General features: G+C 37.1%; 1 protein-coding gene across 1 annotated transcript in view; it reads left to right on the forward strand.

Moving 5' to 3' along the window:
* ZSWIM6 (zinc finger SWIM-type containing 6) overlaps window positions 1-18913 on the forward strand; it is a 174822-nt gene that overhangs the window by 104276 nt on the left and 51633 nt on the right. The window contains exon 2 of the mRNA XM_087815375.1: window positions 9374-9730. Coding sequence (XP_087671501.1) covers window positions 9374-9730 — 357 coding nt within the window. The remainder of the gene's footprint in view (window positions 1-9373; window positions 9731-18913) is intronic.

Here is an 18913-nt window from a genome sequence, read left to right on the forward strand (position 1 = left end):
AATATAATCGCAACAACAAACCCTTGTCCATTAATAATGCGTTTGGGAGCTTGGCATTTCCAACAGTGTGCGCACTTATGCTAGTGCACTAGTTGGAAATGCCAAGCTTCTAAGAGCATGTGACATTTCTCACACAGTAATGATGATAGCAGGCATTCCATAAAAGAAATCCTTGTGGTTTCTCATACATTGTCAATTTTAATCCTACAGCAGTCCTGCAAGATAGGTATTATTTTTTCCTTTTTATAGAGTGAAAATTGAGGCTAAGTTACTTGCCTAAGGTCATTTAACTGAGATGTGTTGGAGTTAGAAGGAAAACTGATTTTGTTTTAGAAGGTTTTAATTCTCTTTAAAATGCAACCTCACCCAGCCGGGCTTGGCTCAGCAGTTGAGCATTCACCTAGGATCTAGGAGATTGTGATCAATTCCCGGTCAGGGCACATGCCCAGGTTGTGGACTGGATCCCCAGTCCGGGGCGTGCAGAAGGCAGCCGATCAATGACTTTCATCATTGATGTTTCTATCTCTCTCTCTTTCTCTCCCTTCCTCTCTCTGATATCAATAAAGATACATTAAAAAAAAAAAAAAAAAGCAACCTCACCTTGTGTTATCCTATATATTCTGTTGCCTCTGACTTTCTCATATAGGATATACTTTGCTTTAGGCAAAAAACATATTACTAAAATTAAAATTGTTGCATATATATATTGTTGCATATATATATATATATTTGTTTTTCCCATTAATTGGGAAAAACAATTAATTTGTTTTTCCCATTAAAATTGTTGCATATATATATATATATATATATTTGTTTTTCCCATTAATTGGATTGTTTTGAATACACAAAGGATCTCAGTTATGAGGAATCCTATGAGACTTGTAAACCAATTTCTTTGTAAAGGTACATACTCTGATTAATCATTTTAAACTTTTTATAGTTTAATTTAGAATTTTTAAAAATTATTTTTATTTTTAATTTTAAAATTTTAATGTTGCCATTATTGCAGGTGTCCCTCTTTGCCCACCTCCACCCACCCCCGTTTCCCCCTCCTTTGGCCTTCACCAGACTGTTGTCTGTGTCCATGGGATATGCATATATTTTCTTTAGCTACATTTTTGTTACTGTAAAAATTTTATTTTTATTATTTATTTATTCTTTTAAATATATCTTTATTGATTTCACAGAGAGGAAGGGAGAGAGAGAGAGATAGAAACATCAATGATGAGAGAGTCATTGAACGGCTGCCTCCTGCGCGCCCCCGACTTGAGATCGAGCCCGCAACCTGGGCATGTGCCCTGACTGGGAATCGATCCCTGATTGCCTGGATCCTAGGTTGACGCTCAATTGCTGAGCCACGCCCAGCCAGGCTAAAAATTTTATTTTTATTTATTTTTAAAATTTTATTTTTGTTTAAAATATTACAGATACCCTTTTTCTCCCCAATGACCCATTCCACCCTGTCCCATCCCTCTCCCCAGCCCCTCTCCCTACCATTGTCCGTGTCCTTGGGTAAAAATTTTATTTTTAATTTTTTTTTTCTTCTTAATGCTCAGACCAGTTTAACATACCATTCCTGACTTCTTGGAATGGGGGACATTTAGGTTATTTAATAAGCTAGAAATTGTATACATTCTTTATACCACAAGTTATATATTCTTTAGTATTCTGTTTACTGTTTAATTGAGTATATTCTGACTAGAAAAACCTTGTTTAGGCAGTAATTCTAATCATCTAGGCCAGTGGTACCTGGGCCAGCAGCCACAGCAGCATCATTTGTTATAACCAGCAATCTGTGTTATAACAATCCCTCCAGGTGATTCTGATGCATATTCCAGTTTGAGAAGCACCAGTCTGTTCCAATATCAAGAGCATAAAAGGATTTGTGTGTTCTTTCATCTAATAAATGCTTCTTGAATGTTTCCTTCAGGACAGTCCTCTGTGACAATGATGCCACAGACATCTCTCTCCTATGGTGTCATAGACCTCTACTTCCAGCTTAACTCATAAGAGAGGAGTGTACACTTAGAAATAGTCCTAGTTAAGCTTAAAGTATCCTGGGTTTAGAGCTAAAGCATTTAGTCACTTGTGACTTCTGCAGTACAGGGTGGCATTGCTTGGAAGAACCCATGAGTTCCTTCTTCATTTGACATAGTTACAAGGGCCTGGCCTATTGTTCCAAGGGCTGTGCTGGATTCTTGGGTTTCAGAAATGAAACATGGTGCTCTGCCTCTAAGGGTCCTAAAACTTAGCAATGTTTACTCAAGTGTCTGGATCTGTTAATTTGCCTCATCCTTTTAAGTCATTTATGTGTTGGTGGGGAAAGATTTATTTGTACAAGTTTCTATCATTCAGCTTTTAGAAAACCCACATTTCTACCAGACCTGCTTAATACAGAGTGTGTTCTCTCACCTCTCTGAGAACACCTGTAAAAAGGGGAGGATGGTGCCTACTTCGCGGAATTAAGTCTGTTAGAGCTTGGGAATGGGGGAAAGCATTAGGAATTTATTTGGGCCAAAATGTGTGGGCTCCTGTTGGGGTTGAGGGGGCAGGCTGGAGTTCTAGAGTGTGAGTGACAGAATTTGACTGCTGAGGCCTGCGTTTTCCCCTCCCCAGGCTGAGCACACTTTCCTTACCTTGTGGCTCTGGTAAACAGAATCAGTCTCCAGAGTTTCTCCTTCACCCCCACTCCTAAAGCAAACAGCCAAGCATTTCTGAAGGTTGTTCTGTAAGCAACAACACAGGAAATAAACTGGTAAAGGGATTTTCCTTCCCCTCTCTTATTTAGACCTGGGCCCTGGGAAATAAGACAGAGGTGTGTAGAGGTGCTAAGAATTGGAATTTGGGCACCATAGGGGTCTAATAAACTTAATTTGCACTTCAGAAGTTGGGCACCCAGGTGAAAGGGCAAGTCTGGGAGGGGAGGAAGAGGGAGCACTGAACTGAAGGGGCAGCATTGGGGCTATTCTGATAGCAAGGGAGCCTGGTTGATCTGGCCTTTTAAAAGGGCAGAAGGGCCAGAGCTGCTTTGCTTGTATTAGAAAATGTTGGCATCAGAGAAAGTGGAATAAAGTGGAATTTAAAAGATTGGGGCAAATAATTTAAATTCTTAAGTACCTTGTGACTTTACAGTTGTTAAAGTAACTCAGATTCTATCTAACTTGTTTATTACCTCCCTGTCTACCCACCTAGAATCTGAGGCTGGGCAATGGTTGTTTCCCTCAGCTCTGAAAAATTACTTGATGGTAATGGTGGTGGTGGGGAACCCTTACGGCTTCAAGATTTGGGATGAAGTGGAGAGATGTGATTACAAACAAAATCTAGCATATCCCCCTTAAACTAATACTCCTTCTAGGTGCCCATTGTAGATAGCTAAATTAGTGGATAAATGTCTTTTTTCAGAAATAATTGTAAATAACTGTCTAATGCCATTCATATCTAACTAACTCAGAGCATACGGATCCTTGTATGAAATGGTGCAAGAATCTACATTAACAAGAACAAAACCGATAGTGAACAGAATGCCACTGGGAACTCTTGGTTGAGCCCATCCAATGCATGCTCCGTAAATTTTTATGTTGTTTATATGGTGTGCTGTGGTTTACAGTCTGGGCTTTGCATTAATTTGCCATTGTCTTTCTCTCAGATATTAATGAAGTGTAGGAGTGATTCTAGGTAGACTTCAAAATAAAGCTTTTCCTTTAAAAAATAATTTTCTGAAAGATGGAAACCACTTCATTAGTGATTGCCAGCAAAATCTCCTAATGTCTTTCTATAAGCCCTTTAAGCTTAGTATTAGAAATTAGGGCTAGAGGATTTAATTAACCAGCTCACAGGATGTAGTCTCTTTAATTTGGGATTTCCCTTTGAGAGAATTATATAGTTGAGAAGGAATATCATATTTTAGACAGGTTGGTTTTTGAGTTGAGTTTATTGCCTCCATCTTGGGCCCTTAATGTGTCAGTACTGCTGATCTGGAAATTAAGCACAATTTAAATTAAAACATTTTGTTTTTTAAATTGATGATTGCAACATGGTGAGTTGGATTTTTTGTTCTCTAGTTCTCAGAGTTAGGAAAGGTGAAAGTTAGGTTTTGGGGGGCAATGATTAACTCATCTATTTTACCAGAAACACATAATCAGGTATTAGTTACTGTACATTAAGCCAGTGTAGTGAGTTTAGTTAACCAATGAATATACTCTGTTATGAGAGTGTTAAATGTTAACACTTTTGCATTGTTTAGACTTAGCTTTAAAAAAAAAATACCATAAACCTCTCATAACCTTTGCCACCCTTTCAGCAATAACATCACATTGCCTTAGTTTCTGCCTTTAATTTCCCTGGGTTTTTTATTTATTTAGGAAATGGTTTAAAGATGTATTTGTGTAGGTACTACAGCAGTGCTTCTGTTAAATTCTTTTTCTACAAAGAAGATGTTACTTGAGCGCTTCATGTACAGGGTGCGTATTTTTCTGAAAAGAATATGCTCTAAAAGCAGTAGTTTTTAGTGTATATTTTATGTCTACAGTTTAGTTTAGCTTAAAAGTTTTCTAATGCTTTGCGTTTGTAACCATTTTTCAGTTAACTGAACACATATACATACACAAAATGGCCAACCTTTAGAAATTCTTTATGTATTTTAAAACAGTTGTCTTTCCAGTCTAATTTGGGCCTTCTTTAAAATGCAACTAAAATCTAACCTTAGATATGGAAAGTCAGCTCTCAAGGAAAGCTTATTTTAGAATATCAGCAAAGAAATAAATATTTGCTTTCGAGAGACCTTAATTCTCATTAATGTGAAATTAATGTAGATGATTTGAGTGTATTCTCATGTGTGAGAAATTTGTCCCTTACATGTTTCTCTGCTGAGTCTTATTAACTACTCACCTGTAGTATCCAAGTGCAAAATAAATATACACTGATGAGAGAAAGTTTAAAAGATCAGTAATGTCTAGGTATAATTATGAAAAAAAGTTTGATCTTGTGGACACTCTGAAAGGGTCTCAGAGATTTCTTGGTCCCTGGACCACACTTTGATTACTCTCTTATATTTTCTGGTTTATCTGTGTATGAAAGTAGCACTCTGAAATATTAGCTATTTGTATGTGGGCAGAACTTAATAGGAAAATGGGGAAAGAGTGCTGCATTGAGCAGAAGTATAACTGAAGGGTTTTGGTTTTGTCGTCAAACAGCAATTATCCTTCTAGTGTCTTCCTGTTCACCTCAAACATTCTCAGTGGCCAACAAGCTTATTTTCCAAGACACGTCATGAGTGACACCTCCTCCTCCCCAAATTCCAGTAGCACAGAAAAAGTGTTATGGATGAAGGGAATGTATCCAGCACCCCTCCTCTACTTCTCCAGCTGGGAAGGGAAGGAAAGGGAAATAAAATTTAATGAGCACTTTTACTATGTGCCAGGTGCTTTACATATGTTATTTCATTTTAATCCCAAAACAACCCTAGGAGGTATTTCTAGCCACATATTGCACACAAATAGAGCCAGACTCGGAGATGTTAAATAGCGTGTCAGAGCGCTCAGCGTTTAAGTGATAGAACCTGAATCAAGTCAAAGTCTCTTTATTACCACGGCCTATACAATACTGTGCCTTGGTTTCTGCTGTTTTTCTTCTGTTCCTGCAGATTGATAATATGAATATTAATGTTTTATTGGGCTCAGTGGTGACATGACAAAACAAATTTGGCTGCCCAGTGAGGTTTGCTCTCATGGGATTAACTATCTTTGACAGATTATATTTTGTAAAGTCAAATATATTTGTAAGAAAAGGTTTAGATAATTTCTTCGGGTTTAGTTCTTTGAAAACAATTAATTATCCATGTTTTATCATAGAGTGGAAGATTGCTTCTTTTTGTGTCCTCAGTTTTGTCATCTAGAACAGCCAACTATCCCAGGGGAAATTTTGCCTAAAACAGCTGGTTGTGAGGGTTTGTCAGAACTCTAGAAAGGCAAAATCCATGCTCAGGAACATTATTATGTTTTAGGTCACTCAGTACCTAAGAGATAAGACTGGTTGTGGGTAGAGAGGAGGGTTTCGGGGAAAGATGTCTTACAGGCCTTTAGGGATTGTTGAGAGAGGAATATTCTCCTTGCTTTTGTGTGTGCTCTGGTATGATTTAGGACCACAGAGAGTGCATTGGTGGAATTTCAAAGAAGGATTTTCAAATTGGAGAAGCCAAAATACATGACTATACTGCCCTGAAGTAAGGCTTAATGGAATTCCTATATATTGAATCAATATTGCATAGTCTTAAAAAGTAATATATCAGCTGTCCTTTACGTGTATTTAATTTTCCTGTATTTAAAGTAAAGCTGCTCGTTTCTAGCAACATCAACCATCCCAACTTAAAAGTAAGGGGGATGTCCTCCCCCCCAACAAAAAACACACAAACCCAAGTAGGTCTCTAAGTATTAAATCCCTGCCACAAAGCTAGTCAAATCAGAGGTGCAGCTAACCTGGGGGCAAAGAATTTTCTACGAAAAAGGCTAGCAGTATAGAAGAGGAGTCATTGTGATAGCTAATAATGGAGAAAAGTAACAAAAGGCCCACAAAAAAAGAGTACTGCCATTTGCAGTAGTCTTTTATAGGGAGTGCTGCCCTGCTCACTTGGTAACACCCTAAATGGTCAGCTGATTGGGGCGGCAGGCAGAGTAGAATTTACAACATAGAAATATCTCCCCCAAAATGGTTGGAATTCTTAAAGGAGTTTGGGTACATGAAAGATAATCTAGAATTACTTGGAAAATGAATATTCATGAAATGCCTTAATCTTTGATGATATCAGATTAATGAAGTGTTAACTCTGTGAGTCATGTATATGTTTGTGTCCTCACATGTTTTGTAAATTGTTTGGCGGTCACAATATTTTATAGTTTGCTTTGCTTTTTGAAAATTTTTACGAGAGTAGTTAATGTTTAATTTAATGAAATTGGAGAATAAATTGTATGTGATATCAGGATTCAATGTACTTCCTTCCGACTTGCACAGATTACATGAATGAAGAGTCTTTTGCTAAACTTTCTGAGGACTTCATCAGTTTTCCTAAGGGCCTCTTCTTTGGTAGTTCAGTCAGTCTCTTGAAGTACTTGTTCAGTTATAGCCTTAATGACTATTTAAATACTAACTAGTCTAACTCTTGGGTCCTCAGTTGTCTTGGCTTTCTTTGCTTGTGTGTGATAGAAGTTCTCCAGTATCACTTTTATGGAGAGTCAAAGACGTTGCTTTGGTGGTCAAGAAGAGACATGGTAGTGTTAACTTGGGAGAGATCAATTTTATAAATAGGTAGTTTATGACAACTATTTTCTTGTAGTAATAACTGCTTTCTTTGTACACATATATATGTGACAGATGCAAAACAGATTTCTTGCACTAAACATACAGTATATTCTTGGGAACTTTCTGGACTCTTACGATCCTTTGCTTTTTGTTTTTGTCCTAATCTGTGCCTGTCCAGAAGTTCTAGTTATTGTGGGCTTATAGTGCTTCTCTTCTATAAGAAGGCAGGGCTGCCCTTATTCTTCATTTTGAAAGATTCCTGGTATTTGCTTTTTAGAGACTTTTTCCTCATGGGAAAATAGATCTAAAATTTTTAAATGTGATTACATTTACTATGTATCTTTTCTTTAATTGTGGTTTTCCAAAAACCTTCTTAACTAAAAGAGATAAAGGAGACTGGAATATCTATTCTGAAACTCTGGAAGAAAACCAAAATGGGTAATCTCTATAGAAGAAAACCAAAGGCTATCCATCTTATTACAGTTCTTGAAATTTCTTACTGCGAAACAATAATAGTAACTTGTTTTTAGGAAATTCTTTTAAAATTAACTAATTTGGTAAAAATTATTATGGCACGTTTCTCTTTCCACCAAGTGTTGCTGTATATGAATGATCAAAATCAAATTATATTATTCTGGAAGATTTCTTTAAGTTTAATATTCAGTGTTTCTTCCACCTCTCTGGCCTGATTACCCTCCCCCAAAGAAGAAGACAATAAGTGGGGTTCAGATGCCCACATTGAACTCTAGGTGTCAGCTGACCATCATTCTTATGTCACGTCTCTGCAGCCTGCCACAGTTCCCACATGGTGAAGAACCTTTGGGAATCTGAAGAAATGGTGGCAGGCTTGGTGAATTTTATTCAAGTCATATAGATAGTGGAAGGCTGAGAGCAAGCCAAGGTCTTTATTTTGTAGCTTCAAGTTTCTGTCAGGCACTTGAAATCCTTAGATAATCAATGTGCCTAGAGGTTCCCTAAGGGATCCCCTTAAGGTTTACCCCTGGCCTCTGACTGTGGCTTTCAGGGAGGGAAGATGGAACTGAATGGGTGTGCTCAAAAGAATTCAGGATAACCTTCCAAACACACTTAGGGAAGAGGTGTGAGGAGGATTTGCCTCCTGCCCAAACATGCCAGGACTGACTGTTGACAGTGGTGGTGGAAGGCAATTTTCAGTTGGCTGTATGCTGTAGCTAGGGCTTTCCGAAAGAGAGGTGTTGTCTGTGTGGGGTGACTGTTTCATCTCTGGAACACTGTTAGCAGTGCCCATGTGGCTGTTGGTCTGGGAGATTGTGGAGGATTCCTGTGTGGCTCTAAGTTTAAGGTACAAGGCCTCTAAGGCCCCTTGCCACTTGGTGATTTTATGTGCCTGTGTGTGTGCACGTGCCTGTCCTCAAGCGAGAATATTGAACCTACTCCTGTACCAGCTTTAATTCTGTATGTGGAAGAAAATAATCATTGTTAGCTACTTAGATGTGGTATGCATGAGAGTTGGTGGGCTTTAGCAGACACATCGCTATATTGGGCGATATGGTATGCATGCTACAGAAAGGATTAATTAAAACTTTCTTCCTGGTCAATGCTTGTGAAAAGGAGCCCCCTCAGAGTTACAGACTTGGCTGAAGGAGACTAATGACCACCTGAAATAAAGATGGGAGGGAGGAGTTTGTTGAGAAGAAAGCTGAGCTGGCCTACTCTTAAAAAAGTTTTTAAAAAAGGAAGAAAACCACTGATCTAGGTAATTTTTATCACGTATACCACAGATTCAGAGTAGAGTAATGATGGCTTATTAGTGCTTTGATCTAACAATTTCCTATAGGAATGGTGGTGGTATATGTGATAAGTGTTTTCATATGGCTGTGTAAAATACTTCAGATGTCTGTTGAATACCATTTATTTTTTACCTTTAAGGTGTGGGAATGAGTGGGGTGAGGTTTGAGTGGCTTGAATGTTTTTACTTGAAAATAAAAGCTGTCATGTTTTTTTCTTGCTGCCCTCAAGTACTACACATTTCAAAGAATTAGAGTATTTCATAGCATCTGAATGTAGAAGCTAAATTCTCTCCTCCCTTTCTTTCATTTAGGTTTCCACTTGAGCGGCACAGTGACCGAACCTGCAATACAATCGGAGCCAGAAACTGTTTGCAATGTGGCCATCAGCTTTGATCGTTGCAAGATTACCTCAGTGACCTGCAGCTGTGGAAACAAGGACATATTTTATTGTGCCCATGTTGTGGCATTGTCTCTATACCGTATCCGCAAGCCAGATCAGGTCAAATTGCATCTTCCCATTTCAGAGACTCTCTTTCAAATGAATAGAGACCAGCTACAAAAGTTTGTACAGTATTTGATCACAGTGCACCACACAGAAGTTTTGCCAACTGCTCAAAAATTAGCAGATGAAATTCTATCCCAGAATTCAGAAATTAACCAAGTTCATGGTGAGTATTCGTTCATTCTGTAGATTTCTTCTGTTTACAAGTTCAACCCTTCATAAAAAGAATTAAACGTGAGTTAGGTCATCAGCATTGTTCCTAGGTAGCTGAGAGAATTCTGAGTTTTGTGTTCTAAAACATCTTTTTCTAGGTGTTTTGTGCATTATGCTCGCTACCACACCTTTCATGCTTAGAAAATTCTCTCATTTGTTAAAGCTTGGCTCTTATACTTTCATATTTGGTAAAATTTCATCAAATACTAGATATTAGTTGTTGAAAATACTTATTTAGTCATTTAATTTACCCATGTCAGCTGTTATCAGTAAACTGACTTGCGCACTCAGAATTTTTTTTATTTTTTAAAATTTATTTTTCAAGGCAGAAAGTTTGTGATAGAATGTCTCAAATAAAGAAAATAAATTATTCTTAGAAAAATAATACAACTTTTTTTAGAGAGATTAGGATATGGCTATAGTGTGTAAGAAATCCCCAAAAGGTTTTCTTTTAAATCTTTCATACATTAAACATGTGATCTCATTTATTTGTAAACAAATATATCAACTTTTTATTCTGTGCATTGCAAATATGTTGACTCACAAGAATATATGTGCAGCTTTTCAGAAATAAACACATCACCTGTTTCATATATAGTACATTAGTATAGGATAAATAATGTTAAATTATAGGTTGCCGTGCTTTTAAAATATTTAGACATAATTTTTAAAATTTTAAAAATATGTTGAAGACTGTGACAGTCTTGACTAAGCAGCTCAGGAGCCTAGCATTTTTACATTTCTTTAATTGTATTGATAAACAGGGCCAGTCAGTCATTCAACCCTATTGTTTAAGGTTTTTTTCTAAGTCATTACTTGATATAGCAAATATAAGTGTTTAAGGCAAGCAGTTGGAGATCATTTCTTAAAAACATTTTAAATTGTGAGATATAACATAAAGAAAAGTTCATAGAATATAAATGTGCAGATTAACAAAACACACCAACACCCAGGCCAACAAGTAGACCATTCTCAGCACAATCCAATAGAAATACAAGAACCACAGTATAATTTAATCTATTCTAGCAGTGTCATTTAAAAAGAAATAAGTAAAATTAATTTTAATACAGGTTTTATTTATCTCAGTATATCCAAAAATATTGATTCAACATGTTCATATTAATATCACAATATTTATAAATATCAATTCAACATAAATAGTGATATATTTTACCCTTTTTTTTCATATTAAGTCTTTGAAATCTGGTGTCTGTTTTACACTTTCAGCAGATCTCAAATCACACTAAGTCACATTGCAAGTTCTCAATAGCCACATGCGGTAGTGACTGCCTTATTGGACAGCACAACTCTAGAGTATTCTAGGTATGAGAACAGCACTATTTATTTGTCCATTCCACTGTTAATGGACCTGGTTTTGAATAGAGCTGCTGTGAGCATTCTTTTACAAGTCTCTTGGTGCTGTAAGATATTTTTAACATGGTTTTTATGTCAAGAAAATTCTCATAGCCATATTTCTTCTAGTTCTCCCCATATCAGGCTCAGCTTTATTAAAGTAGCTATCTTAAGGGGTGTAAAGTATTTTACTTGGTAGAGTCCGCCAATGTTGAATAACAGGATTGTAAACAACTCTGCCACAGAAGTACCTTGGACCCACCCAAAGCACATGCATTCAAGGACTTTTGCAAGTAGGCTTTTGTTCTGTCCTATCATCTGTTTCAGTCTCGTTGCCTTGTGAAAATTCAGGCCAGCTAACAATCATTTCAGGGAATTCTCATGAACCCTTTTGTGGCTTCTTACTAAATTGTTCAGTGGAGGCAGAAGAATAGGATATACCATTTCTTCAAACTTCTGTGCATTCTCTTTTTTTTCCTTCTATTTCTTAATTCAGTAGGGTCACTCTGTTCTGAGTTTTAGTTTAACCAGAAGTCCATATCAACAGTCAGCTGTTTGTTCTGTTTGTCTTCCTTGTTTTAAAGGATAGCAGCTCCCAAAGTGTCCTTTCTTAAAGCTTTTAAAATCCATTCCTATGTTGAAATAATGAGACTAATGAAACAGTGTAAACTAAAGTTGGGTGCAGAAGTATTCACATAACATGTTTCTTTCAGAGTGTCTAAAATTGGAAGAAAAATATATCTAAGGAAATATCAAGGGCAGAATGCAGGTTAGCTTTGGACTCAATGTAATTTTCATATAACTTGTATGAGAACAGCTTCACAAGAGCAGTGAACTTGAGCAGTTTCTCCCACCAGCTTTCTCTTCACTTAATTTATCATCAGATTTGCTCCCAGCCCGGAAATGGGCCAATTACATGAGCTGCCTTCCTTCCTGACTTCCATCCTAGTGACAAGTGGTAAAAAAGAAGAGAGGTAGAAAGCAGGCCATGACCTTAAATGATGAAATGGGAAATCTGTTCCCTCGAGGGTCTTATTTTAACTGTTAGATTAATGACTTAGTAGGGGGGGATTAAAAATGTTTTTTGGTTATTTGACTACATGGTCCCACCTGTCTCCAAACAGCTGTACATAAAGCATTCTTTAACCTGTTTTTAAAAGCAGTACTTTTTTATATGGTTTTGTGGGTGCATTTTTTCTTTAAGAAATATGTCTTAAGTAAGAATACTGGGAAGAGTTGCCTGGCCGGGCATGGCTCAGCAATTGAGCATCAACCTAGGATCCAGGAGATGGAGGTTCAGTTCCCGGTCAGGGCACATGCTCAGGTTTCGGGCTCAGTCCACAGTTGGGGGCATGCAGGAGGCAGCCAATCAATGACTCTCTCATTGATGTTTCTCTCTCTTTCTCCCTCTCTCTTCCTCTCTGAAATCAATAAAGATATATTTAAAAAGAACACTGGGAAGAGTTAATTTTTCTCTAAGGAAAAGATCACTTTTACTTTGCTAGATAAATATAATTAGGATTTAGATTTGATTGTTTTAGTAGGTATCTTAAAGACAATGAGGTTTAGCTTATCCAAAATTATTATTATTATTATTTTTTAGAAAAAGTCTTAATAGAAATAGAGGTAAATACAGTGTTGGTTGTAGGTCTTTCCTTTTCCTAGTTAACTTTATCCTGATGCTTCTTAAAATTCTATTAGTTGGTTTTCATTATTTTGACTATTTTTTAAAGAATTTTGTCTTGAAGAATTAATAGCTTCTTCAAGCCTATTTCAGGCACATTGTTCCTCACATTTTCCTTGTAAACTAGACATTGGGAATTTGTAATTGCAGTAGTTTGTAGATGAAAAACCAAGGAGAATTGGTTAGTGACTTATCCAAAGTCACAGATTCAACAAAGGCAGTTGGAGTGTAGATTTAGATACCGTAATAGTCCAGTACTTGTCAGTAGGCTTTTGTACATTTCATTGTGTTTCTATAAAATTTTCCATGTAACTTCGATTAGATTACAAAATTAAACACTGTATGCTAAATAATGGCTGTAAGGTAGTTAATGGCCCTCCAGAGAGATTGCTAGTTACAGTTTTGTGTTTTCTTAAGTATATATTTTTTATTTTGTTTCTTTCCATCACCATTTATCACCCCTATACCCTTCTCCACCTCCACCCATACCCACCCCCATCCAGGTCACTACACTGTTTTCCTTGTCTATGAGTTCTTTATCCTTTTTTCTTTTTTGCTCAATCACTCCATCCACCCCACCTCAGCCCCTACTCCCGGCCACTCCCACTCCCACCCCCAGCTGTCAGCCTGCTCTCTTATCTCTGAGTCTGTCTCTGTTTGCTTGTTAGTTCAGTTTATTAGATTTCACATATGAGTGCAATCACATGGTACTTGTCTTCCTCTGACTGGCTTATTTCACTTGGCAGAATGCTCTCCAGGTCCCTCCATACTGTCCCAGAGGGTAACATTTTCTTCTTTTTTTTTTTTTTTTTTTTTTTTTACAACTAAGTAGTATCTTAATGTGTACCACAGCTGATTTATCCACTCATCTAGTGATGACGCATGGGCTGCTTCCAAAGCTTGGCAATTTTGCATTTTTTTAAAGCAAAATTGTTTGCGTTTGGTTTTGTATTCTAATAAAACTTTCTAGCTCCCATACTCTTAAAAAAGAGGCTGGTGTCTTTGCTAAGTACTTATTTAGAAATGTACTGATTTCTAAGTGCTAACCCACTTTTTTAGTTACTTCAACTCAACCTTTTCTGGTCCTTTATGCTTCCTATTAAAGAAGATAAATTATAGATTGGTAAATTGTAGTATAAGGACAGAACATTGAACTTGAAATCTGGAGGCCCAGAAGTTTAGTATTGTCTTCGCTATGTGACTTTGGGTGAGACTAATTTTTTCTCATATTTAGAATGCTCATTATTTTCTCTAATGGTGTTGTAAGAATTTTAATGATATAACATATGCGTGCATGTATAATAAAAATAAGATAACTGAGTTTACCTCCTGTTGGGATTTCTATAAGTACTCATAGTCAAGAAGAGAGAAGAAACCAATTGGGGGATGGATGATATTAGAATTGAAAGTCATCTTGCTTTTCTCTGACTTTGTGGCACATATTTCCTCTTCTTATACTTTATCTCTTGTGCTCTTCTTTTAGTGACCTCTTTATGGGCTAGACTATACTGGGCAGACTACAACAAAGCGGGACAGACTGAGGGGAAGCTGTGACATTGGAACAGTGGGAAAGGGGGTTGATTTCAGTGGCCCTTTTACTCCCAGAGCCGACCAATCCTAAAAGTAGGCTAGACTCATCCCTCACTTGCTGCCATGTGCCCAGAGATACCATCTCAGTCAGCCAGATGTAGAAGGGATGTATTTCCATGCCCATGAGATTGATACATGACATCTAAGATCTCTTCCACTTCTGATCCTGTGACTCTTTGGTGGTGATATTTCTGCAGAAATCCAGGAGGCACCTAGGATCCATACTGCAAAGGTGTACCTCTTGTTCTTCTACCCAGGTGTGCTTGTATATTTTTCTTAGATCAGACATTTCAATTTGTTTGAGCATAGTTCTTATTAAACCAACACCATAAATTCCATTCATGCCTGCCTGTCCAGCTAAACTTAGCCTCTGAATGCCTCTGTGTCCCTCCATGTCTTATATATCAGTCCATTCAGGCTCCTCCAGGTATTACCAAGCAAACCTATTCAGCAATCCCATGTTCATCGTGTAGCTTATGTGTACTTGATTGTAAGCTCCACGAGGGCCAAAACTATGGCCTGTGTATCTTTCTAAGAACAATACTTAAGAACTAATAGGGCCCTGGCTGGGTATCTCAGATGGTTAGAGCATCATCCCAATATGCCAAGGTTGTGGGTTTGGTCACCAGTCAGGGCACCTACAAGAATCAACCAATGAAGGGATAAATAAGTGGAACAACAAATTGATCTCTCTCTTCCTCCCTCCGTCCCTCTTCCTCTCTCTAAAATCAATCAATCAATAAATAAAGTAATAGGCACAAGCAATTTGTTAAGCAAAAAGTCACGCTGTTGTTTTTTTCATTTCATTTTGTTCTTAGTCAGAACCTGGAGATGTATTCTTATACTGCATACATGTTCCGAATCTAGCAGTGAGAAGCAGCTGCAGTCGTTTTACGGAGGCTTCATGTCACTTCTTTCTTCCTTTTGTCTTCGTGCGGATGAGCACATTCATTGTCATTGGGCTTGCATTAGCAGTCAGTTTTTGCAAGTATCCTAGGGAGATAATTTGGTTATTGCAAGCATATACGCTCTATTGTAGAACGTTCTGGCATTGACAGTTGATGAAACAAAGATATGATCAACTGGTGGTTGATATAATTAGCAAGTGTATTCTGTAGGAGAAGGTAAAAGCTGCCTTAAATATGTGATCTCAAAGTGCAGTAGTGTGAAACTTAAAATTTTGAAAAATAAGACTCCATGTTGGGGAACTGTATAGTAGGATAGAAATGTGTGACCATAAAAAGACAAGTCCTCCTTGGCTCCCCGCTTCCAGGAGCTTCCTCCCTTAGTTTCCAGTAGCTCCCTACTCACCCAAGGCAACTGTTGTTGATAGTGTGGTTTATATTCCTTGAGGCAGTTTTCATGCACACATGTATGTAACTTTAAAAAACAGTTTAAAAAACATTTTTCTGCAGTTTGCTTTTTCTTTCTTCCCTTGCTGACCAGTCCACAAGATAACTCATGTCTGCACTTACATTAATTTAAGTAATTTTAAACACCTTGCTGACCAAATCAGGCGAGTTCTTGCTCAAAATAGCTGGTCAGCAAGGTATATTGTGAATATCTTTTTATGTTAGTACAATAGGTCTATTACTGTATTAAATTTTGTGTAATATTCTGTAGTATGAATATATTTAACCATTAACTTACGGAATGATTTTGAAGTTGTTTCCATTTTTTTCCTACTATATGCAGTGCTGCAGAGACCATCCTTTGTGTGTGCGTGTGTGTGTGTGTGTGTGTATGTGTGTATTTTTTCAAGTAATTTTGAATAATATTAATAGTAGACATTTCTTAGTAGTAAAAATGCCAGAGCAAGTGGTGTATGCATTTTGAATTTTGTACTTATACTGCCCAGTTTTTCTCCAAAAATTACCAGTTTTACTCTTAAGTTTTAATTAAAAGTTGATGATTTCATAATATTATTTAAATGTGTTTTTTTAAATTGATGGAATATACGATCATGTACAGGTGATTTTTTTTTTTTTCTTTCACGTGAAAAAATATTTCCCAAAGGGGAAATCATCTTATAACTTATATCTCTTAATTTGGAGGAATCACATCTCTAACTCAAAAGAATTTGCTAGGTAATGTAGAGACAGCCAAGTTACTTTTAGTCCAGTACTCCTCTTCCTTTTCTTTTCACCTCCAAATTCGCCTTTCCTTACACCCTATAGTCATCTCTGACAATGCCCCAACTTTCATAATTTACAAGGGATTGCTGCCAGCTTCGATCAGCTTCCTCAGCATCCCTCTCCTTTGACTGACCCTGTCTCTCCATGTTGGCTAGATGAACATATTATTCCTATCTTCCCCACATGGGTTTCTCATGCCTCCCACTGGAGGACTCTTCAGAGTGTTTAAGAACTTAGAAATTAGACAGCCTAAGTTAGAATACAGGGGACAAGTAACTAGAAATCTCTTCAGGTCTCAGTGTTTTTATTTGTAAAATGTGGACAGTAAAGAGTGCCTGTTTCATAAGATCAGGAGGAGGGTTAAAGGAGTAAATATGAGTAGCTGTTACAGCATTATTGTGATGTGGTAATTGGCATGTGTCTTCATAGGCAGTGATAGATAGTTAAGGAAAACATTTGTGAACCAATTTTTAAAAACACTTTTTAAAATCTGAACAACCCATTTTTGAAGATTGCAAACATTATAGATCTCTTTCATTAAACTTGAAGAGTTGGGCTATGTAAAATTGAGACCTTCTGAGAACATTCCTTTTAAATATTTATATTTGTGTACCAAGTAATTGTGAATACATGTGTTAGCTAATTAATGGAAAATGACTTACCTGTTAAGTACTCTGTGTTTATACTCAGCATTTTTAAATGAGCATTGGAGAATGTACAAATACTTTATTGCTTTTTGTCTGCATAAAATACATGATTATTTCTGTATGTGAATAAGTATATTATTGAACTTCTGAAGTAAATTAAATGATAATAAAAGATGAGTAATAAAGTCAGATGAGAGGAAAATAATAGAGGAGGAACTATAAACCCTGACAGGCCTATTTGAGTTCCCCGAGATATATGCTGATTACAGTGCTACTTATTTACTTCCTTGGCATTTAGCTGAAGGGAAGGTGGCTTGTTTAGGGAGGAGAGTCTGGCACATGGAGGCTATGTCATTAGCCTCCATGATAAAGGAAACAGGTTGTCCTCTAATGACTCTTGCAGAGGATACCACACTTATCATGGCAGTAGAATTACATGGACTGACCATTGAGAATAGGTAATGCAGGATCTGTCTGTTTCAGCTACCGCAAAATTGTAAATTGAAATTAGTCACTACTTTGAAATGAGGCTTTAATGAAGAATAAAATATAAATCTTTTCTCAGGTTCTTATTTATTCTTATTTATTCAGTACACATTATTTTTTAGCTGTCTTCTAGCTCTTATCCTCTCTAAAGAAAACCTTTTTCGAGACTGAATCACAGAAGTTTGCTGCCTTGCTTCCCTCTTGGTGCCAATGGTTGATGTCAGGATTTTGCCTTCAGCTTGTAAGATAGGTATAGTGGTGCCTTTGTAAGCCACAGACTCTTATGTTTCCTACTCTTAACAGCAGGCAAAAACTGTAGGAAATGGCATTGTTCTATAGGTCCCCCAAAAGAGGCTTAATTCATCACCTCTGCAGTGTAGACATTTGCTGTCTGTATCTGCCTATATAGACTGAATTAGACAATTTAATTTTAACACAAAAGAACACTGCTACATACATATAAATAGTTCAAGCTTTATTTGGACAATAGAGTTACTAAAGCAGTTAGGTCACAGTTAAGATGAAGATGCAAACTAAAAGCCTTTCGCTTCTTTCTTTGAATTTGTTTCCCAGCAGAGTAAGAGAAGAGAAAGCATTAAGTTCCCTATTAGAACCCAGAGCTGTGGCTAGTTCCACATATCAAACATAGCACAAGCCTGTTGTGAACATGTCTTAATATCTCAGTTTAAAAATTGCAGAATGATTTGGTGTTTCCTAGTGCTTAGAACCAACTATTTCCTTGACATGAGACAGATACCTCATTCAGTGTGTCTCAAATGTGCTTCATTTAGTTCACTGGAGGGGCCTCTGATGTTTTAAGACCACAAATACTTTTCAACATGAGGATCCGGATTGTGCCACCATGTCTAACATTCTCTCCAAATACAGAATGGTCCCTCCACCCTTACTCCCCTATTTTTATCCTGGCAAAGATTTGGATTCAGTAGGTCTGAGGTGGTGCCTAAGTATTTCTTTTTCATAATGTGCCTCAGGAATTTTGATATGCTCTTAATTTTGAGACCCGCTGGGGTGAGGGAGTTTTGATATTGGGATAAGTCAAACTAAATCAAGTAGCAGACGGGAAAAGGGGAAAGCAAAGATTTGACAGTGGTTCTTCATGTCTACAATTACCCCTTTGCTCACCTCCTATGGTATTACATTACTTAGGCAGGCGGGTAAATCAGATCCACACTCCCTGGCTGAGAATGAGAGAGAAACTGTTGCACTTTTTTCAACAGATG

Source organism: Miniopterus natalensis, chromosome 3, assembly GCF_054644295.1.
Source record: "Miniopterus natalensis isolate mMinNat1 chromosome 3, mMinNat1.hap1, whole genome shotgun sequence".
NCBI lineage: Eukaryota > Metazoa > Chordata > Mammalia > Chiroptera > Miniopteridae > Miniopterus > Miniopterus natalensis.